General features: G+C 44.6%; 1 protein-coding gene across 1 annotated transcript in view; it reads right to left on the bottom strand.

Annotated features, from left to right (window-relative positions):
- Positions 1-21,892, bottom strand: part of itga8 (integrin, alpha 8) — a 34,690-nt gene extending 12,798 nt beyond the window's left edge. Inside the window, exons 1-15 of the mRNA XM_068570261.1 lie at positions 21,699-21,892; positions 21,341-21,471; positions 18,495-18,595; positions 18,293-18,416; positions 16,765-16,826; positions 16,260-16,305; positions 14,199-14,324; positions 14,008-14,052; positions 12,472-12,515; positions 11,073-11,129; positions 10,818-10,870; positions 10,527-10,732; positions 8,014-8,211; positions 3,063-3,108; positions 2,792-2,899 (exon numbers count right to left, since the gene is read on the bottom strand). Coding sequence (XP_068426362.1) covers positions 2,792-2,899; positions 3,063-3,108; positions 8,014-8,211; positions 10,527-10,732; positions 10,818-10,870; positions 11,073-11,129; positions 12,472-12,515; positions 14,008-14,052; positions 14,199-14,324; positions 16,260-16,305; positions 16,765-16,826; positions 18,293-18,416; positions 18,495-18,595; positions 21,341-21,471; positions 21,699-21,892 — 1,541 coding nt within the window. The remainder of the gene's footprint in view (positions 1-2,791; positions 2,900-3,062; positions 3,109-8,013; positions 8,212-10,526; positions 10,733-10,817; positions 10,871-11,072; positions 11,130-12,471; positions 12,516-14,007; positions 14,053-14,198; positions 14,325-16,259; positions 16,306-16,764; positions 16,827-18,292; positions 18,417-18,494; positions 18,596-21,340; positions 21,472-21,698) is intronic.
- Between the last annotated feature and the right edge of the window lie 2,033 nt (positions 21,893-23,925).

Below are 23,925 nucleotides of genomic sequence, written 5' to 3' on the forward strand. Positions count from 1 at the left end.
CACGCAAATGTTGTTTGTTTGGTTTCAGTCCACAAACTCCTTCCAAAAAGCAGATGTTGGACGCTTGTGTGTTTGTTAATAATTAGTATCCTCATTAGATGACACAGTAATGATGAGGTAGTTTTCCTGATGGTGATGATGTGGGATGCAGATGTGAGCTCATGTGCGTGGGATTAAATACAGGTTTCTATTTTAAAAAATGACTCCCAAGAAGTCATGTTGACCTCTGCAGGTGGTTTCATGTGTGTTTCATATGTGTTGCATGGAAGCATGTGCGTGTGTGTGTGTGCTCAAGTGTGACTCTAATAAGCACTGTGTGTCAAATTTAAGCGTATGCAGTGCGGAAATGACCCCCATTTTACTGACAACAGCTCTGCCGCTTGGTTAGTCATTACTGTATGTAATTTCCCCCTAGATGCATCTGTGCTCCACCACCCTACACACTGCCAGAGCCCTCCCTGCACATAGGAACACATCAATCCCTCTCCTGACTTCCCCGGGTCCACTTAATGAGTAAGACAGAACGTTGAAATCAAGACGGGTCATTAAGGAGCAGACCCTCCTTTTCCACCACTCCTTCTTCCATCGAGCCCCAGTTTGTGCCCCTCATGTATCATAATTACATTAAGTCACAAATTAAAGCATCGGATTTAAAAAAAAAAAAAAAAAAAAAGGATTTCCCTGCAATCTTTGAAAAACACAGAAGGTCAATTTAGCACCTTTTAGAGAGCAGAAACAAGCTGTTAACACCACATTGACAAACATAACCACTTCCTAAGTTCAAACATGTTAGCGAACAGGTGCCTATTTACACATCCTGCAGACACGGGGCAACACCACTATACATCTGAAGTCACGTTTCTGTCCACCCGATGAATTTGAGTTGAATTATCTCTCTCCTTCCAGCACTGGCCTCCACTCTTAGTCACAAAATACTCCACTATGTTCACTAGCCAGTTACATTTGTCTAGCATAGAGTCTAATTTTAAAGATTGTTTGACAGCGACTGTTGTCTCCCGATGCCGACTATAAGAGTGGTGAGAGGAAACCAAAACAGTACATTTGCAAGCCAGAAAATCATCAATAATGTACTTAAACTCACCATAAAGTTCTGTAGAGCTGGGAGCAGAGTGGAGCAATAAGTATATAATTCATTTGATATACCCGGTCCCGGATAAGTGGAAGTCAATGGATGGATGGATGGATATATATATATATATCTCATAACAATAATGATTATTGCCACATGTGTTAGTTTGTATGAAAATACTTTATACAATACATAAATAAATACCAATATTCAGATTTTGGAAAGACCTTCGGAACAATGTTCAGTGTTGTTCAATGACCCTCTGTTTTTTTTTTTTTACAGATTGCTGGATACTTATTGTTTTTGAATGATTTGATGCTTTACCCTGTAAGACATCAGCGCCGTAAACTGGAGCTAACCTCCAATCATGCGTCTCTCCGGCTCTTACCGAAGGGAAACAACTAAACTATGTCCAAAACATCCCAGAGACCCAGACATCCCATAATCCTACATGTGTGTGTCTGTGTCCTACGAGTCCTCTCTGATTGCATACCTCCGACCAAACTTTTATGGCGGTTTATTTAAATAAACCGAGTTGTGTTTTGATAGAATTCCACAGTTTAGTGCTTTCTGTCAATCCGATCCAAACCTTGTTTCTTATTCACCTGCTGCCAAGACTCACACACACACACACACACACACAATGATGTTTAACTAGCTGAACACACTTTTTCCATCCAAACAGTCAGACAGCGGTTCCAGCCCCAATAAGTTTGGACCAACAATGGACTGTGGCGAAGCAGCAGGAACCTTTAGACCCGTTCCCTCAAGTAAACTCAGCCCCTGACTGTTCAAAGCCAGCCTGCTACCCACAGGAACAATAACACAATCAAAATAGAAATATGCTGTTTTGAATTAATAGCAGGGTCTCATGGATCTTTATTTCCAGGTTATATGAGTATGCTTTTTTAGCGTGCTTCTAAATTATTGCATTAGACGCACAGACGTTGGCTGATGGGAGACGTCTAGAGCGCAAGGGTGAAATATTGTGCGTGTGTGTGAGATTTGTGAATGCGGATACTTTATACGGCCTACCAATTTATGACACAGTATAATCAGTATGATTTGTGGTACATTTCTGGGATCCAGTGCAGAAGTGGGCCTCATTAGTCTTCTAGGTCTTTCAGATATGTATTCCTTCAGCTTCAATTCATCTGCACTCGCACACACACACACACACACACACACACACACACACACACACACACACACACACACATACGTACGTGAGCACGCACACATGCACAAATGCACAGGTCTGTCTCCAGAAACTGCAAACAACTTATGACTTAGAGTATCTGGAGTGTTAAGATGATTAAATCTACTAAATTATTTCGATCTATAAAAATTTTGCTTTCCACTTCAGCTTCAGAGTGTGGCATTGATGGACGTTTTTCCCCCCACTATACAATGCCGAGCGAAACGGGAGTATAGTCCACACGTCTGGAAACAATTACGAAACATTGTGAACTGTGGCGAAGAGCGAGAGGAACACACACAAATAAAACATATATTGTAAATTCTATGGGAAAACATTTGTTCGTTTAATTGTCAGTGGTACTCCAAGTCATCATGTGTCACTTAGGTTTAGGATACTAAGTACATTTACTTCTTCTACAAGTTTTTCTTCGTTGATATGAATATAAATTATATATAGTTTTTTATTTATAATTAAAATGTACTTGAGCATGCCCTTCTTACCAGGTAACCATGATGTCCGTTTGAGGCAGGTGACACTGTCGGTCATCGGGGTTCAGGATTCTGGGAGTCAAGATTAGTGAAGCTTCCACGGACACCACAGCTCGAGACCTGTAAACAAAACACACAAAAATGCACACACACATACACACACACACTGTAACACAATCTGACATAACATAAGATACATTTGAGGAAACAAACAAAACTTTGAGAGACGAATCTACACTGACAAGCATTTTGAAGTGAGTCAAAACGCCTTGTCCCTTCTTACCTGTACAGCGACACCTCGCCTGCCCCGAACGCCCCCACGATGAGATCTGCAGAGAGAGAGAGAGAGAGAGCGAGAGAGAGAGAGAGCTTCAAAGAAAGTCACAGATGGGACTGATTTCAAGGTCTCCAGTAATCTTCATCAGACACAGACTTCTCACATTTAATATACACACACGCACGCACGCGCACACTGTCGAAGGAAAATGTTTTAGAGACTCATGTTGTCATGGCCATATACATACATATAAGTGAATGCTTTATCCACATGAGTTAATATCAAATCCAATGAGTCGCCCCAGCAACAGCTACAACACATACGCACACACACAGTTTCCTAATGTTCCTCTGTGCACAGTACATATTTTTGGCAGAAGCCAGGCCTCTCTAAGAGTTTGTGAAGCCCACGACCCTTTAGAGCGGTCCATAAGAAAGAACACGATGTTGTCAAGTTCAGCCAGAATAACAGGATGGAGCCATATCACGACCTGCGCACTTCCTCTGGGGAAGAGTTCAGGTGTTTCGAAGCAGTCACTGTGACCAAGTCCAAGTTCTGACCTTTGCTTGCTCATGAAATCATGTACATTACCAAATGTTTTGGGGTTTACAAGTTAGTTGGTTCTGACGGTTGGAGCGGTCTCGCTCGCCGTCAGGGGAATCCGGAGCCAACCCAATTTTATTTGTAGACCTGTTGGTGTTATGAATAAAGTGGACGTGGAGTAAAGAAAACCTTCATCCAGTCTCAGGTCTCGGTCGGTGCGTCGTGGAATCACTAAGTGCCATCTGATCGAGTCTTTTGTGGGATCTCAAGTCAGATTCAAACCACAGGACTTGTAGGAGTAAGAGCTTTTTAACAACAACAACACACACATGCACATGCACACACACGCACACATACACAAACACACACACTGCCTTGACATTGTCTGATATCTAATGCTCTTACGTTCACGCTCAGACTAAATTTATTTATTAACTAAATACACAATATGCATGTTTTGTGAGTTCATCACGCATGTATGTATGTGTGTGTGTGTATGTGTGTGTGTGTGTGTGTGTCTGTCTATCTGCTACGAGACAGGGACCCCGTGCTGCATTCCAGTGCCATTAGAACGTTCACGTCGCTCCAGTCACATTTTACTCAGCAACATTTCCCAACAGCTCCGAATCGTAAGCAGCAACAGATCTCATCTATACGGGATTTTTATTTGTTTTCATGGGTTTTGTGATGAACACACTTTTTTAATCAGCTCTCATGAGTTTAAAATAGAGCCTAGTCTTTAAAGGCTGCAGTTAGGGGACACATACCAATGAAAACCACACAGACACACACACACACACACACACACACACACACACACACACACAGACACACACACACGCGCTGATTAAAACAATGTGAAACTGAAGAGAGGCACTTAATGAATAACGGCCATCACAGCCAGAGTTGTGTGATCCTGAGAAAGACGGACTAACCTCAGTGAAAAGCAAGCTGGGTTGCAGCTAATTACTATTTTATTATTATTTTTTATTAATATATGAATTGTTTGGCATATAAATAATAGAAGCAAAGTAAAAATTGCCATGAAAATGATCCAGAAACTCCAATAGATGTAGTTTGCAATGACATGAGCAACACTACACATATTTCAGAAGCAAAATATCAGTTGCTATGTGTGGTAACCTGCTGCAGGCAGGATTGGAAGAAGATGGTGGAAGTGTTCCCTTGTAGAATTTGCTTGTCATTTGCTGTCTTTCCTCTCCTGCGTATTTAAGAAGAAAGGGACTAATTGAATCTGAGAGAGGCACATCTGTTTCTGCCTTTGGCTGCAGTCACTGAGTCCCCCTGAAACCACAGCATTAAACATTTAGGCTCTGTCCCTCTTCCCCTGGAGTGTGTGCTATGTCGCCATGTGAGTGTGTGTGTGTGCGTGTGTGTGTGCGCGCACTGTATCAAAAAGCCTGGAACAAGAAAGGACCTCAAGATGTGAGTTTTGTGGGGCAGCTGGAGAGGTACGGAAAAGGAGAGGGGGGGTAGGGGGAGGAAGAGTTCAGGAGGAGGAATAATAGAAAAGGGAGGGCCGAGGATAGTGCACTTGGCCTTTACGGCGCAATCTGTGAAAGCCATCAGACGCAAGGTGTGTTTTCAGCAGAGGGAGAGACAGAGAGGGACCACCTCACTCCCAGTCCAAATTCCTCCGTTCATCCCGCTGTTTGAGTTGTGTAACCATGAAATCCAACTCCAGTCCTGCCATAGCTTCCATACAGTGTTGTCTGCACTCCTTATCCTCAATCTCTTGTTTGCTTTCAAAACCGCTGCATGACATGAGACTGATTTGTGGACGGGGGCACCTTAGGGGTTAAGTGTGTGTGTGTGTGTGTGTGTGTGTGTGTGTGTGTGAGAGTGTGAGTGTGCACGGCTGCACCGAAGGCCAAATCACATAACGGCCCACTTTCCTCTTCATGTCAATCCTAGTTCCTTACGCACAGGAAAACTTGCCTACCACTGTTGATTTGAGGTTAGTGTGTGTATAGAGACACACCGAATCATACCCACCCACATGGGCTGACACACCAGCACGTACACTCTCATATACACTCCGCTCATTGATATCAGGTCTAGCTGCAGGTATAGTCTGTAACTGAGCTGCTTTAGCTGTTGGTGTCTGTCCTGGGCTGTGAAAACACAACCTCCATCCCGAGTTTAGACAGACTGTCAAGCTGTCACAGGCTGCTTGCTCTGACTGCCTGTTTAGCTGCAGGGGACTGGCCTCCATGATGAAATGCCAAAGGTCAATGGCACTCAGCGGAAAAGGAGGCGGATTCAAGAAAGAAATGGGGGAGTTCTTAATTCATGGGTGCATGTGTGGGATTTTCAGGCTATTCGATAATTTGCCAAATATAATACATATTTCTTTTAATTTGGCTTGAAACACTACAGATAGGGGAATTGGCTGTTACACATTGCAGAGGATTTTATTAGGAATGACTACTATAATAGGTTTTGTTCCAAGGTAAATTTAGTGTATATGATTATAATACTATGGGAATAAAAAAAAATGAAACACAAACTTACCAAGCTAATGACCCTCGCAACCACACACATCCAAATCACCGACCCCGATATGTGTCTGTGTCTATGGCTCTCTTAGCAAGCTTCACTGTGATTGACAGGTAAAACATTGTCAGTTTTTGACCTTTGACCCCTTGGCTGAATCTCAAATGAACCCCAAGGCAGTCTGACCCCCTTCTGATGCACAACTGACCCTAACCTTAACTCCGGCCTCTAGCCTGAGCTCTGTTGCTTATTGGCCTCCACTGCATCAGTGAAACATCAACTCTGCTGCTTCTGGGTCAACTACAGTTGCCTGTAGTGCAATGAAGCCCCATTCTGGACTGAAGAGCGGAAGTGTGTGTGGCTGACATTTTGGACGATTTCTGAATCTTTCTCATTTCTGTCCCTTCTTCTTCTATTTTCTTACCAAATAATTTTCTATCAAATAAAACAAATACATAATACAATCTTTTGGAAAACAAGTGCATTCAAGCTAAAAAAAAAAAAAAAGAGAAGTCATCACCGTCTTCCTTCTCTCTGTTCCTGCAGTCGACTAATGACATTTTCCTTCTATGGGAGCATATGGCGGATTGAGGCCTCCCAGACGCCTGAGCAGTCCTCTCATAATACTGATCAAACATCTCCGGCTCCTTTGAACAGCGTGACTTTACTACCCTGCTAACGACACTCTGTACGCGCGCGCGCGTGTGTGTGTGTGTGTGTGGCTGTGTGTGTGTGTGAGTGAGTGAGAGAGTGTGTGTGTTTCACTTCCGTCAGCCAGCTCTCTAATGACAGACGACACAAGCGCCGCGTGTTCTTTTGTGCGCGTGTTTATATGTGTGTGTTGGCTGAAAGCTATGCCACCCATGAGATTCTACTCCACTTCCTCCTCCACGAGCCTTCGTTTCAACCTGTAACCCCTGTGTGCGTATTTACAGTACAAGGTTTTTAATTTGGGGTCTCTGACTTGCAGTGGGCCTGCACAGGGTCTCGCTTTGACCTGGAGCCTGGCACACGGTCAACACGCTCTCGAGCTGCCAGTGAAACTGATCACGAGCCACACATGTGAGCTTGTGTGTTCTCCTGTGTGTGCCCCTTGATGTCCTGTTTGTAGAATGAAGAAATATGTTATTATAGCAGAATGAAAAGGAAAGGGAGTGGGGGCAAAGAAAATAATAGGTAAAACTAAACAAATTCTCCTTTTCAGCCTAATCTGTGCAAGCACAAAGCCAAAGTAATGCTGAGTAGAGTGGCTCTAAATTAGGGAGAAAATGAGGTAGTAAAACAGTGGTTTTACAGACTTGCTTTGTTTCAAATAGATTTTTTTTACGTACTAAAAATGCTTGTGCATAAACAGCTTTGCACTTGTATAAAAACACGACTTTCTGATCTCTTAGGTTTGTTATGAGGTTTCTGATACGATTTGTGAAGTCAGAAGTTGAAGGTGTCCAGTAAAGTAAGTAGATGTACATACGGTGTGGATTTTGCTGCATGTAATTTGATTGAATGCTGCAGGGTTTAGGGTTTAGGGTTTAGGGTTTAGGTTTTAGGGATATGGCCCAACGCTTGACTGTCTGGCAGACTGAACATGCGGAGAATGGATGATGCAGCAGTTCATTGGCACTCATCCCTGTACCCCCTTCTTCTGACTGATGACTTTACCAGAGCAGAGGAAAGCAATACAGGAAAACATGGGGATGGTAGAGAAGTGCATGGTGGGGAGAGGGTGGGGGGGGGGGGCATGAAAAGTGGAGGTCAAGAATGAAGAGGAGGGAGGCTGTAATGAGAGGAGCTGGAAGGAAAGTGGAAAAGTGAAGGAATGCAAGTCGGAGAAATTATTTTGATGATAACACGGGGAGTTGAGAAGAGAAGGATTGATCTGTTGAGTGTGAGTATTTACCAGGATACTGATTGTTGTCCAGGTCCTGGCCTCCTCTTAGAGTAAATCCATATCCAGGCAAGCTGCCACGTGGGGTCCCGGCCGCTCTCAGCTCTTGGCTCAGCTTTAGGCCTTGCGTGGATACGTCTCTGTTACCATTAAAGATCAATACTCTGCCTCCGCGCTCCTCGCCTCCGAACGGACAGCCCACCGCCACGTCTAAGACATGACACACGTACGCATGGTTTAGACATCAGCAGGATAAAGGCTCCTCTGAGACAGAAGCAGTGGAAAACAAATTGTAGAAGAAAAGAGAGACAGAAAAGAGCTTGGCCTTCCTTTACCTGCACTGATCATTTACCTCCTTTCTTTCATTTCCTTTTGTTTCTCTCATCTGCTAAACTTGCCTCTAAACCTCACTAATGAATTACCTCATTCCATCTTGCCTCACAGGGCATTGTTTCTAAAAAATGTCTTTAAAAAACTTTCACTTCTATGTCCAACAGTATTCATAAGTCAAATTGAAAACCTTTCTTCACAACTATTATGGGTGAATGCAAGAAAAGACTTTCAGCCTCAAATGACGAAGCCAACAGGTTGTTTAAAGAGAGCCTGTTGTCACTCGGTTTTGTAGCCCTAAACGGACCAAATGTGTCGGGCAAGAGTGTGTGAGTTGGGTTAAAGAGAGACGAGGGAGTTTGCAGTTGTAGGGCATGAAGTTTAGTTTTTTACATGAACACAGAGATAAAGCAACAAACATACAGCACCTGCCCTGACTGACAAGTTGTCTGATTTTACCATGCAAACATATTTTGTTTATCCTTAATTTCTAAATGTCCATTCATTGCACTGTTCTGTATCTGGAGGGGCTATAACTGTCCAAACACCTCTAGACATCCTGTTTGTCTCCGGCCCCCCCCCCCCCCTTCTCAGCCTAAACAACTAGTTCTACATGAAGCCGATTGTGGGGTAGAGAGGATAAATGCAACCATGTGTGTAATGAGCCCGTGTGTGTGCGTAAGCCTGTGTGTCGATGCGTTACTATGTGTACATAACTGAATAGCTGTGTGTAAAAAAACATCTTACTTCGTTAAGTAATGTGAAAGTCCCATTTAATGCAGACATCAACAGCAAACAGGCAGAACACCCACTGTGATCACTGAGCCCAAAACTGTCGGCGATTGTTGCTCACAGACAGAAACCGGCCCACGCTTTGAGCGACGGTGACGGTCAGTTTTGGTTGATTTGGTTGATTTTGAAACAAAAAGGCCACATTGCAAATTTAATGAGCGAAACTATAAGGTTTCATTTTCACAGCTGGGTGATGAAGATGAGAGGACATGGGTATGGTTGTGCTTATGTGAAGAATTTGAGAAAAGCGAGTGATGAGAGTCTGTGCTATGGGAGGAGGCAGGACGCAGTCTCACTGTCATCACGGACAGACAGGCGATCTGTCGGCCATTACGCACGGATGGAACACACGGGCACAGGTGTACTTGAACACGGACGCTTGACATGCTGCTGAAAACCCTGATTACAATGTTTCCGTGCCGATGCCGTAATTCCGAATCATGAGCTCATGGACTCGTTACATGAAATCTCAACAAGTATTTTCTCTGCATAGCGCCGCAGCTGGCAGAGAGGCTCCATCTCCTTCTCAGAGACAGCCACATCCTGACAGACAGCCTGATGTGATTTACAGTATGTTTCAGGCCAGAAAAAGCTTCACTATTGATCCAATGGTTATTGATCTGTCGGTTAAAGCGTTTACAGGGGTTGGGACACACACATTAACTCCACATAAATAAATAAAACATAAATCAGTGGGACTGATGTCATGTGAGGGCCAGATGTGCCGCAGTTCATTCATTTTTAAAACAGCATCAAATGTGCCTTTGCTTTATGGAGCCTTTGGGCGGCAGCCTCTGTGATTTGTGTGTGTGTGTGTGTGTGTGTGTGTGTGTGTGTGTGTGTGTGTGCATGTGTCTTTGTCCAATCAATGTGACAATAAAACAAACACATTGAAGAGGAATGAACTCTGGGCTGCCGGACAGAAACTCCCAGATGATTTTATCTCAGGGCACATCTGGTGAGTTAAAAATAACTCAAACACACACACTTACTTACACACACATGGCCTTATCCCTGATCATCACAGGAGGAAATAAGTTCACGCACACAACCTTTCATCGCCGCACTTCCTGATTGGCTGAAGAGCTTAAAGTTTCTCAAGCAGCAGCATCTGATAGGATTTCCTCAGTAAGAGACATAACAGTCCAAAAGGCAACAGGAGACAGCAGCCACACATGGCTCGACACGTACCACAGAAAGAGGTTCACACACTGGCACATAAAACATGTGAAATTATTTTGTTTAATCATCTCCTTCTCTTTTTCCTCTTTGCTGTCTCTCTTCTCTTGCATATTTTTGTTTCTCAGATGAGTTTCATCTGGTTCAATTTCCTTTTTTCAACTTGTCTTTCCCTTTTCTCTCTCTTCTCTGTCTCTGTCTGCATTTCACCCTTTTCAGCATACCATTGTATCCATCCTGGTTGATGTCTCCCAGGGGTGCTATAGCCGTGCCGAAGCGCCCAAAGGTGTGTGTGCCGGTTAGTGCAACAGGTTTGGAGAAAGTGAGCGGGGCCGTCTGCAGGTACAGGTACACTCTCCCCACCTCTCTGGGTTTGCTCTCCAGCTCTCTCTCCATGTAGAGCGGGGCTCCAACCAGCACATCGTCGGTCCTGGAGACATAAGCTGTCGTTTCAATGTCACAAAAGACAGAAGAGAGTGTGTGTGTCCAGAGGGACATGGACATTTTCTACTTACCCATCTCCATTCAGGTCAGTGACAGCCACCGAGTAGCCAAAATAGGAGGCCATCTGAGGGACAGACAAGAGAGGAACATGAGTATTTTTAACCATGAACCCAAGACCATGATTTCATCTAATTTAATTTGTATACCCATTCAAATTGAATTCACTCAACCATGGAGGAAAATCCATATCAGCTGCTCCCCATAGTGCAGTGGTGTACATGCTGCCCTGCAAGATGACAGACTGTGTGACCGTGCTGTGCTCCTACCTGTTCCCCCGTGAAGTTCTGGATGAAGGTCAGATTAGTGGAGTTGATCATTGCCACCTAAAAAAAAAAAGCAGATACAATGTCAGATGCAATCCAGTGTCACTGTTCAATCACCAGACTTTGTCCTCATATGTCCAAGAGCAAACACAGCCCAGAAGTCTGAGAAACGGTCACATGAAGAATGCTTGAATTAAAAAAAACAAAAAGCATAAACAAGCTTTTATTCTCCTCAAACCCATTTTCCTTCCCCTGCCCTCCCCCACCATCATCATCATCATCTTTGTCCCTTAACCATTTCCCCCATCAACTTTCTCTCCTTCCCCCCATCCTAACCCCGGTTGCGGGGAGAGACGGAGGGGGGAGGCTGAGAATTCCTTCATAAGACCTAAAATAACAACCACATGGAGACAGCCGGGGGCTACACGCACACACATACACACACACACACACACACATGCAGGAGGATGCACGTTGACCCATTCACAGATGTCTTAAAGACTCACAAAAAGGGATATGAACACAGACAGACGAGGATGTGTAAACACAAATATTGAATAGCTTCAATGTTAACCTTCATGTACTCCGAGTCTGGGTTGACAGGTACTCAAGTGCCAGACCTCGAACACGGCCTACCTGCAGCCGTCATGACACTTCCCCCTGCTGCCATCTGCAAGCCCCCTCCTCTGTGACACTCTCAGTGCACTGTCTGTACAGGAAGGAGCATGCTTGCACCAGCCACAATGTGCAGACACACGGTTGCAGTGTGTGTGCAGTCGAGCTCGTCCTGTGGTTGCACTGCAGGTTAGGGGTCGTGTGTGGAGAAGGGTTAGTGGGGTTAGGTGGGGTCACCACCCTCCACATGCAGCGGAAGCTGTGTGTCATTAGAGAGGATTGACACTGTCCGCCCAAGGGACATGTTCCCGTAAGGGAACACTAGACCATCTAGAGTTTACGTAGACACACATACGTTATTTCTCGGATCCATGGAGATACGTATGTGTACAGTAAAAGTTCAGATCGAGAAGAGTTTATTTTTATAAGGTGTGTGTGTGTGTGTCTGCAAAAAAAAAACCTCCACTGTTCTTCTTATCTCTCTGAGATCATAGACTGCCACACCTACATTTGCAGTTTTGCAGATTGGATAATGAAAACTGATGGCTATTAGTGAGCATTTAAACGACAATTTCAAGTGACAAATAATTCTTGTGATTTAAATGACCCCCTTGAGACTTCCCATATTCCGCACACTGGCTGCTGTGTGACTATTCTCTCCCAGATGCAAACAGACACTCCATTTCTTACATCTTTCACCAGTCTGTCACAATGCTTTTGCTGCAGAGTGACTAAACAAATGTTGTTTTTGTACAATTGTTTTTGTAGAATTTCAGTTCATACTCACGTATCCGAAGTTCTGCGCTCCTCTTGGGACTCCGGCTATCAGCTCTGGGAAACATGCAAACAAATAAAGACTTAGACTAGTGTGTGTGAGAAATACTTCCAGAGAAAAGAAAGGGTTCATCCGAGGTTTGTCTCAAAGGTCTGAAACCTCAAATCCCCGAGCAAGCCCACCCTGTCAGAAGGGCCGAGTGTTGCTGAGAACACACTGAGTGATTGGGTGCTGTGTGCTTGTGTATTGATTGATGAGAGTGGTGCAGAGGACTTCTAGGGACGATCTGAGGGACACACACACACACACACACACACACACACACACACACACACACACACAGAGAAGATAGCGCCTCCTCTTCATGCCTTCCAGCTCGACCCCAAAAGGTTCAACCACGAGCCCGTAAACCAGGACTTCCCAGCTCTATCCTGACTCAGAAGTCCCAGTAACGACCAGTTCTCAAGTCAGAAGGCAGTTTCAGGAACAAGACCACAACAAGCTTTGTTTTCCAACACAACAACAGGCATGTACCCTCTTAAGGCTCACTTTAAGATTCATTGACATGTGTTGTGCCGGAGGGGGTTCATGGGGGTATGTAAATGTGAAGCTGCGCCGCAAAGATCCCACTAAACGGTGATTAGCAAAGAGGCTCTGATAGACGAGACATTATGAATGGGAAGCTGAAGTGGCTTTGGGGGAGGAGGGTCTCATGCGTGTGACAGAACCACAGCGTATTGAGTGTGTGGTGACAGTGTTTGAAGAGGAAGCAATAGAAAATGCTTTAAAATATGATGTAGCATGACAGTGGTCACACTTCATTTCTCCATATTTTCTTTAATAAAAGAGCTGAATTACTTCTGTGTTTCATTTGTAGCGCTGACAAAGCGATAGGCCATCAGTTTGACAGCGCTGCAAATGAAACATCAGCAGCACCTGAAGCTCGCATAGAGACCTGAATCCGAATGCCACACCGCTGGCAAGTCACCAGAGTGTGTCTATAAGTGGATCTAAAAAAATAAATAAATATTTGTACATGTCGAGTAATCAAATATTGTAACCTTTCACTTGTAAGTTTCAACAAAGATGAACTCACTCACACTTTTCCCCACCTGCACGTCTTTAATAAAACAACGCCGTGTGTTGGTGTGTTGGTCTTTCCACCTAATATTTCAAGTCCAGAAAAGATTACACACTCACTCTAGACCTAAAGAGGCCTGCGGAGTCTGCCACTAATCATTCTAATCAGCCAAAAACTGGGGAGAGGAAATCCCTTTATCAGCAGTTCCCCAAGTCCTGTCCCCTCAGGGTCACGACCCAGACATACAGAGACGGTTCTCATTACTGCCTTTGAGTTCAGACCAAGTCACTGTCCACTCCCTAGCGCTCACCGTGTACCACGACCTCGCATCGGTCCTGGCATCATGAACACGAAGCGAGTGTTCAGTGTTCTCAGCCGGCGTCGCAGGTCGGCTGCTGCTGTTGTTAAGCAAGTGATTTCTGTATTGCGGTGTGTGGTTAGTTGTAATGAATTGTTGGCTTTCTCACCTTGTTCAGAGTCTCCTGTAAACTCCCCCACTGCCACAGAGTAGCCTGGAGAGAAATTGGTTGCACATGATGAAACGTGGGCAGGATTAACTCTGTACGTAAAGCTCGGTTTAAACCGAGTATGAAATGTGAAATGTAGCGTACAATTGGGATTTCGATCAAAACCAGTGTGTTTTGTCAATGAACGGTACCTAGGTAGCTGTCGTCGTGTGTGTCATTAGCAGCTCGAGTGTGTTTCTCTCCTGTGACCCGTCTCAGCACTGCCTTCAGAGAGTAGCCGTTCAGTATCTCAGCGATGCCCGCTGTCATTACCTGACCTGCACACACAAACACAAACCACACACAGATAAATAGAAAACAAACACTCAGGGTGAGAGAGTCACATCTGCTCGTTGGCCAGTGGTTTCCAGTCAGACCCCATGAAAAGCAGCAGCGCTGCCCTCTGCCACAGAGCCCCGCTGGAGCCGACCCATCTGCTCTCCGGGAACGACGCACAGGGCTGACGACACATGGGAGTCTTCCCCCCGAGGAAAGCTGAAACACACCGTCAGCAGCGGGAAAGCTGGAAAAATACTTGGACGTTATTTAAATGTATTTTTTTTTTTTAGAGTCAAGAAAGCGCACATCCTCTCTGTGGCGAAGGCTTTTGAATTATAGGTGAACAACACCTTTCCTCTGCTCTTGAACAAGAGGTCAAACAAACAAATGATTTTTTATCTTTGACCGCTCCGAACCTTCCATAAATCCTCCTTAATGTGTGTGTGTGTGTATGCACTGACGGGGAGGAAAATGTGCCCTCTTAACCCTCTCTCCACTCCTCTTCCACCCCCTCTCCCTCTTCTTCTCTCTCACACACACACACGAGTGTATATCCCAGAATAACATATCACTATATCAACTCATTATTAAACCTCTATCTGATTGATGAGACACCGTGTTACAAACTGTTAACACAGACGCATTAGTCATTTGCAGCTAATTTTAAGTGTCCTTTTACACCATGAGACGTCAAGATTGTATATAAAAGATTTTCTTTTTTTTTTTTATGATGACTCAGGTTGGAGCCTAGAGATAATCGTTGTATATTAGAAGCTATAAAATCCAGGCTGAGTGCTTTTATAAACATTGAGAGGAAGTGTTTTAACTGGAGGCAGCAAGCCTTGCCACACTGAGGGCACATGGAGGGAGCAGTCCATTAGGCTGTCTGTGAGGCCTGTCTACAGCGCTTTTGTATGCCGGAGCATTTATTATTTAACCACATGTAACAACAGCGTCAACGCCAAACAACATCCCCAAATTATATGAACAATTATAGCACTTTTCCCTTTTTGTCTTTCCCTCTTTCTGCTGACCTCCCGCTCCATTTTTCTTTTCCGAAGTGACACATGAGGGTTACAAAAAAAGGAAAAAGGAATGTATTTGTGCAACTGATCACAAACTGTCTCCTTCCTCCTCCTCACACACACAGACACACACACACACACACACACACACACACACACACACCTGGAGTTGGGGGAGTAGCGCTACACTTCAACAGCTGAACTCTGACACAATCTGTGTCTCCAGCTAAGACACTTCATCCCTCTGCTTTGACTAGCGCTGCATATCCAGCAAGCTGGCTGACCTCAGCGCTGCATTAATCGAGCAGGAGATCCATCTCTCTTCCTCTTTCTTTGTGCCTAACTAACTCCCTCACTTCTCATCTTTCTCCCCCCCCCTCCCTACACTTCAACACGTTCCTCTCATGTCCTTAACAATCCTCGATGGCTGCCGCTGTCCTCCCTGCTCTCTTTCTCTATTGGTCTTTACATTCTCCCCACTTTCCCTCTGTCCTTCTTGACCCCGTAGCGTGCCCTTGAGCCTCTTCCTCTCATTGAAGCTTGTCCTCGCCCCTCTGCGCTTTATCAACGGGGACGAGGGGCAGTTCCTCCACACTCCATTACCCCCGATCAGCTCATTACAGAGCCCAAACACCCATTTCCTGTTACGCTGTTGCATACAGAGAGCAGCGTGAAGCAAAGGAGCAAGCAAAGGAGGGAAAAAGCAAATGAAAGAAAAAGAGACACATTTCGTTCCACCTTCTCCTACCTAAGACTCCTGTCATGAAATTGCAGATTTGGCATGCGTGTGCATGTGGGCTGTTGAACCGGACTGATTGTTTAAACTCCTCTTCATTCGCTTCCCACATTTGAGCCCTTTCCAATTCATGAAATCATTGCAAAAGAGAGACAAAATGCTGCTGCAGTTACCTTGCCAGTAAAAGCTTCCAGGTCCTCCTACCACCAGCATTCCTTCCTGGAATAAATACAATTAGTTAGGGTTAGTCATGTGACAGATGTTTGTGTGTGTTTGAGACTACAGGGGTATATCATATGTGTAGCTGTGTGTGTGTGTGTGCGCATGCATATGAATCCTGCTGTCATTCCTGTTGAAATCCTGTGGAGAATGACAACTTCCTGTACAGGAGGGGAGAGTTGGACCATGAGACAGAGGTCACAGTTCACTTTGACTATACAGTCAAAGAATGTGCGTTTGTGTGCGTGTTTTGTCTATTGTGTCCAGGGGCGATGGGTCACATCAGGAGGGGAGGCTCCTCCAGGGACAAAAGTGCTCTCATCTTCCGAGTGTCCGTAAATCTCAGAGGGAGGTCTTGTGTTTAAAGAAAATCCCCTCAGCGCGCACTTTGTCAGGACACAAGATGTGTGCAGGGGGTTGTGATGGTGATAATGTACAATTGTTGCGACCATCTTTTACCTTGGTGAAATCCACACTGAAACCAGCCTGGCAGAACCCCTGACCCTCTGGGTCTGGATCATCTGTAAATCACACAACACACACACACACACACACACACACACACACACACACACACGTCTTTTAAACACTATATAAAACATCTTACTTGTTAAAAACATGAATTTTAAGGAACAAAGCACTCAACTAACATTGCAGAGAGCATCACTTCTGTCGGATTAATTCTAAAACTACTACTAACTAACCACTGAGATGTGTTTCTGTTGAAAATACTGCATTAAACTGTGCACTTATAAAACGTATGTGCACATAATAAAGTGTTCCCTCAGGTGAAGAGCAATTATGCGTTACGACACGTGCACATATAAGCATAAAGTGAGTTATTGTCATAGTCTGAGTGGTGGTAGATTCATGTTAAGAAGAAAAACAGCTGTCGGAGGTTGAAAATTCATACTTAAACACATAATAAAGAAATACTTCCTCTTCAGCGTTATTCGTCCCTTGAGAACAATTGAGTGTAAAATGTGATTATTCTCGTCTTGATTAGTTCAAACTGACATAAACAACAAAAGAGAGATCTTTAACGGCCTCCCGGCACGAGAGGGAGAGTCACTGTTCACTGTGTGTATGGGAGCATGCGAGTGTGAACGCTGAGGTATTTTATGCAGAGCAGATAATGGAGAGGATGATAAGGGCTGTGTTTGATCTGCTGTTTACGATGTGCCACCTGATAGCCTCCATTCCTCCTTATCATACTCTGCTGGTGCCTCATATCACTACACAGAGGGGAGAGGGGCCACAGGAAAAAAAAGCGAGAGAGAAAGAAAAAACTGGAGATGGAGAAAAGGGAGAAGTGTAGGAAAATCCCATGAATCTCATTTACAGAAAGAAGAAGACCAGAAAGGGGAAAGCAAAGCCAACGAAGGAATAAAAAAAAAAGTCAGCTTGCTGCTTTTGAGTCGTTTCATACGTACAGATAGTCTCACCTTTTGGTTTTGAGATATATACACGTCGGAGATTTCTGCTGCCACGTAAATACAATAGAAGTTCATTTTAAAACATCTCAAAAACACGCTAGTAACAGTTGTCACTGGGATTTCTATAAGAGATGGTAATTTGAATGACAATTGTTCCCAGTGTCTGTGGAATATCCTGAGAAACAGGCACACTATTACAGGAAATGTGTGCCGTTAAATTAATGACAAAAACTAAATTACGTTCCCCTCAATTGTACTGGGGTGGAGGATGGAATTTCAGAGGCTGATCTCTTAACCTGGAGGACTAAAGCCTGAACTGAAAGACATGAAAGATCAGTGCATCGCATTTAAACGTTCTGCCATATTATGACACGTGTGACTGAGTATTAGGACATGGTCTGTTAAAGCCGCTTTCCTAACATGCTGAATGCTACGGCTAATTACTTTTCATGCGGACAGCTGAGAGCCAAAGAGAAAAACAAAAGAAGGGAGAACGGAGGGCAGTCAAAGGGAGAGGAGACAGTGGGAGACGAGGCTGCCGGGTGACTCACTGGTCCTGCAGGGTGAGTACTCTGCGTAGGCGCTGAAATTCTGGACGGCCACAAAGCAGGTCCCCACGGGGTCCTTCTCCCCGCTGAGTTTCACTGTCCGCCAGTGGTAGAGAGGAGCACATGCCTGCACAGCAAATGCAATTCTAATTCCCGTTTAAAGGAATACTGAGTTGGGATGTCAGTTCACGTCAGGTCGACTCACCACCACTTTTCCTTTGTGCGTCCTGACGGATGCTCCAAACCACTGGTGCGACTTAAACTCCAGAGGCTCTCTGGTGCCGTTTACCTTTATCATTCTGTTATCTGGAAAGAGAGAGAGAGAGAGAGAGAGAGATGGAGACAGAGAGTGGATGGATACAACATAAAGAAAGAGAGTGAAAGAGACATTTCATAATGACACCAGTAAAAGCTGATATTGACTGTGGTTATGTGGTCATGTGGGTGCAGGCCTGCAGCTCTGCCTTCGTGAGTGGAAAGCATTTGTCCTTGATAAGCAAGAACAAACAGCAAGTCTTAAAGGAGCCTATAACCAACATCAAAACACCATTTGCCCCCAGAAACAGACATTTGTCAGGATGCTGGGGGATTTTTTTTTTCAGTCAAAGCTTTTCCAATAAAGTACAACAACACTTCAGACACTGGGCCTACACACATACACACACACACACACGCACACACACGCATAGACACACACGCACTGATTCCCAATAAAGTGTTAGATTTGGTGTGAATGCGTGTGTGTCTTTGCTCTGTTGTAAAGATTTTCCAGCATTGTTAAAGACCAGCTGGCGTCTGTAGAGCTGTGCAGACCCCAGCACATTAAACACCTTCCTTTAGCACATGCACTTAGAATAGTCACACACATACATAGGCAGACAATGGATGCATAAGAACAGGTGTACAGTGGATTGTTTCTTTGATTGGAAGTCTAAATGTATGTCTTGTAACCATCATCAGTTGTAGGATATATGGCAGATCCTACCTGGGTCCAAATTGTGTGTTTGCATGCTTTTTATACAAATAATTCCAATCTCTTAAGAAAAAATACTACTTTATTGAATAAGAAAGTGCATCATCCTAATCATATTATAAACATATCATTTAAAGAACCAGGGTCAGAAGTGATTCTTAATTCCAGAAAGTTCACTAAATTATAATACAGACAATACACCCTGTCTAAGAAGAGGAATATGTATCTCAGAACTAAGAAAAGAGAAATATTGCTCCATCAAGTTTCACCGAAGAACGAAAAGAGAAATGAAAAACATAAATACTTCAATGAAAGATGCCCGTATCATTTTTATTGGCAGATAAAAAAGCGATTGATCAGCAAAAACAACTCAGGGACCATGTGTCCCTTATCATAGACATCCAATCACTATCACCCCCCCCCCCACCACCCCGCCCCCCTTCTCCCGATGCATCTGCGTAACATCACAGAAGCCATACGTGCTCACGCAGGTACACGCTCGTACTCAGTCACATGTGAGGCTGATGTATGGATTAATAACCAGTACAGTGCACACAGATGTTCACCACTCGTGCCGATATTTTTTAACAGTGTACAAGAGTGCATATGTCTCCCAGTCTGGTTTATACCTGTAATAAAGGCTCTGCTGTAACTCTAGAAATATCTACCGTAGCCACTGTCATCAATCACGCACACAGGGTATAGATACACACATGCACATGACTTTGCACACATCTGGTCTTCAGTGTTTATTCTTATACCCCCAGACCTGAAATTTTCCCCCAAAACACTTCACACTAAACCTAACCCCTTTGGGGAAAATAACACATAATTAACTTTAGGGAAAGACGAGAAAATGGTCCTCACTTTGGAAGTTTACCCTCATCTGCACGGAGCCTTTCTTTAGTTCAGGCAGAACAATGATGTCACGCACGATCAGCTGATCAGCTGACCGGCTATCAGCGGCTTCTTTCATACTTCAGCAACTTGTTTATACCTCAGCTGATGCTGATACAGTGGCTAGCAGCTGACAGGCAAAACATCCAGTTATATTCCGACACACAGCAGCGTAAATAACATGACAGTCATCTGTTGGACCCTCACGCCAGCATCACTTGCAGCTCCATCCACAGTTCAAACTTCTCTCTGAGACTTGAGCTTTTGACGCTGTTAACACTGCCACAATCTGCTGTCGATGTATGTTTACAACTTTCTCAGGATCCTGTCTGATAAATGATTTCTCCAGACAACATATTCGCGCCAACCACTTCCACCAAAGATAAATGTGGAACCAGCGGTCAGCTCCTTCTATTATTTTTCTGTGGTCCTCAAAAAGATGAGAAGTCCTCACAAGAAAACCCAGAAAATCAAAGAGAGGGATGGACTGATGGAGAGAGAGAGAGAGAGAGAGAGAGAGAGAGAGAGAGAGAGAGAGAGAGAGAGAGAGTGTGTGTAAGAGAGTGAAAGACAAGGGGTGGAGAGAGGAGACAGGGATACATTTTCAAAATCTAATAAAAAGCAGGCCTCACCCAATCCCCCCTTTCCTCTGAAAGGGAACTAAATTCCCATGTGCATACAGTTTACCCCCCTCCCCTCCGTCTCTCGCTCTCTCACTTGTTCTCCCTCTCTGCCCCATGCGCACACACACCACTCAGATGGGAAAGCATGCATCAGAGACATTAAACGCACAAACACAGGCTGATTAGACAGTTCACTTTGATAATAACACATTGAAAACCATAATCAACCTGATTCAGGCTTGTACCATCAAACAAGCCGGCCACCTCTTTAGTTGGATGGAGCTGATGAGACCCACATGTCTTATCTCTCTATTTTATGAACCAGCACATGTGCCAACTCCACAGACGCACACACAGGTTACGGAACTGCTTCAGTAACATCTGGGGCCGCCTATGACTTGAAAAGGACACAAAACACTGCAAATCCTAGAGTCCATGGAACATGTGTAAACCCAGTGGGGCCCTCAGGAGCTCTTTCATGAATTTATTTTCTGTGAAATACTTGTTGTTTTTTTTTATCAAAATGAATACATTTTTTAAAGCTTTTAAGTTACTCACTGGAATTATCAAAAGGTATCTGTCTGCAGCTGTCCGGCAGCCCAGGCCAGGGGCAGTAGTAGACAGCTCCAGCCTCCACTATGCCGGGCTGAGAGGTGTTCGCCTTGGGAGCCCCAACCAATACACTGATCCTGAACAGAACAAACAAGCTGCACGTTGGAAAATGTACAACGCAATGTACAAACTTTCTCAATCATATATTATTTTCTGTTCCAAAAAATGTTTTGGATTCAATTTAATCATATTGAGTCTACTGAAAAGCATATCTTGGCAGGTTAATAAACCAGATGTACAGGTTCAGTTTGGCTCTGCACGACCCCGATGGGACAACTGGAGTTCTGATGCTGCATGCACTCACGTGTTGCTGTCTGGGGAAGCTTGGTAGAAGTCCACAGAATAGCCAAAATAACTTCCATCAGGTCCTCTGTAAACCGTAGGATGGTCTGCGTGAAGGTTAAAACTCAAAACTCCACTTAGCGTCGGCCACAGAACCGACAGCACCGCGAGAATAAACATCCCAGCGGAGGAAGCACTGTCCCGTACGCGCTCCATCCCCAAAGAACAGTCAGATGCGCACTATTCCCCCCCAAATGAGAGGGAACCGTGGGGAAAAGAAAGAGAGAAAGAGAGGGAGCGGGAGAGGGAGGAGAGACAGAGGATTTCCTCGGTGCAGGTGAGCTGGCTCGTCCCGGGTTAAGTCCGCCAAGTGTCTGTCACTGGATCACTGCGCTCCCCCGCAAAACTGCCTCCTGACACCCTGAAACCACCAGGTCTGCCCAGAGTCGGAGCTACAGGACGACACGGCCCCGCCCCCGCCCTCTGCACAAAACTTTACCCCCTACAATGCATACACACACACACATGCACACACACACACACACATGCACACACACTACGAGGCACGGACCACATCTGAGCGCGCAACGGGACAGGCACGTCACCACTCCTTTTATGGCGCGTGGCTCATTTTCTGTGGCGAATTGAGAGCTTCAACCTGAAACAATAAATAATATTAAAGTGAGATTTACAACCATCCGCTCAGATCAGTCTCGGATGTGGCGCACATGGCGACTCGACGCGTGCACGCGCAAACGCAACGATTTGTAATGCATTTAGGGCGCATTATATTTATCCTGGCCGCTGTGTTCAATCATACCTGCATTTATTTCCGTTGAGAATAATCTCTTGTAATTACGTTGGTAATTATCATGTCGGCTTACAGCAGAAAGCTCTTGAGCTGTGCAAGTTTAGGCAGTTTGGGCTCGCTCACCGTTTCTCTCGTCGCCAGGCGATTTAAACCTCCGAGACAACATATAGGCCAACTCGTGCTCGATGAAAATAATATCCTGTAATGAAAAACAGTTTAAAGAAGTGAAGGGCCAGACCAGGCATTTCTTTTGTACACTCACTCAGCACTTTACTGAACATGTTTCTTATCAAAAAACTCTGCAAAGAAGGGAATGCTGCGCTCACTTTCACTTCAAAAAGTTTGTTTTAAACTCCCTGGGCACATAAGAGATGAAGTCAACTCCACCGCCAGACCCACGTTAAGGCTGCAGTGGAGCAGCTCCAGTCAGGAAGACGTGCTTTCTGTCACGAGAGTTGATAAGAACCAGGTGAGAAGGTGATGTAAAGAGTGAGTGAGAAGTCCTTGACCTGCCAGATGGAGGAGCTTCTCACCCTCACGCTCTCTACCTGCCCCGCTCTCCTTCAACAAATGTCCTGACATCCATCCAGCAATTTATCATTCTGTCAATCGCTTCCAGTAACCCTGTCTCATTTAATATGTCCAAACTGGGTTCACCTCGTCATGTTTACCTGATCCTTTGAGTGCAAAGTGTGCACTCAATGCATGTGAGAGAGAAGAGAGTAAAGGCGAGGGCCTCTCTCTTAAATCTATATACATATTTCAAGAGAAGGAAAACATGAGCACATAGGAGCAAAGACACATAAAAGAAAGAAATGGTGGTGGTGATGATGACGATGGAGTGATGAGGCAGCAGACAGATTCCTATTATTTTGCCCCAATCGGCTTCAGGTGGGCTGTTCCAGGACGACAGGTAACAAGTGTTGCAGCTCAGTTTCAGTGTGTGACGTAATCATTTTCTCCACAGTCTAACATCTAATAGACTTCAAACAGACATCCAATTTCCGGGAATACACACAAACTGTTGGTCCGTAAGATCATTATTGCACCCATAGCGCTTTATATTCTACGCACTGCGCCCACGTCTCTCTTTACAAACTCCTGAGACTGTTAAGCAGATTGTTGTGTCAGATTAGGCCCACATCCTTTCTGCATTAGACAAATCCATTAGACACACACCCAGCCAATATTACAACACTCCTGTGCACAGACACTACTGGAGCCAGAATAACTGCAGATACACAAACACAAATACATAAACATCGAGTTAAAAACTCATGAGCCAGAACAAAGTACTTAAATGGTACAAAGTACTATTCCTAGAACATTTGCCACTGAAGTTTTGAGTGGCAACTTAAGAGCATAGAATTACATGTCTGTGTTTTAGGATGCAGTATAAAAGGCCAATGACTCGTCTTTTTAGGCATTTTGATGATGA

The sequence above is a fragment of the Clinocottus analis genome, unplaced genomic scaffold, assembly GCF_023055335.1.
Source record: "Clinocottus analis isolate CAN_PGR_092001 unplaced genomic scaffold, fCliAna1.0.p SCAF_9, whole genome shotgun sequence".
Lineage (NCBI taxonomy): Eukaryota > Metazoa > Chordata > Actinopteri > Perciformes > Cottidae > Clinocottus > Clinocottus analis.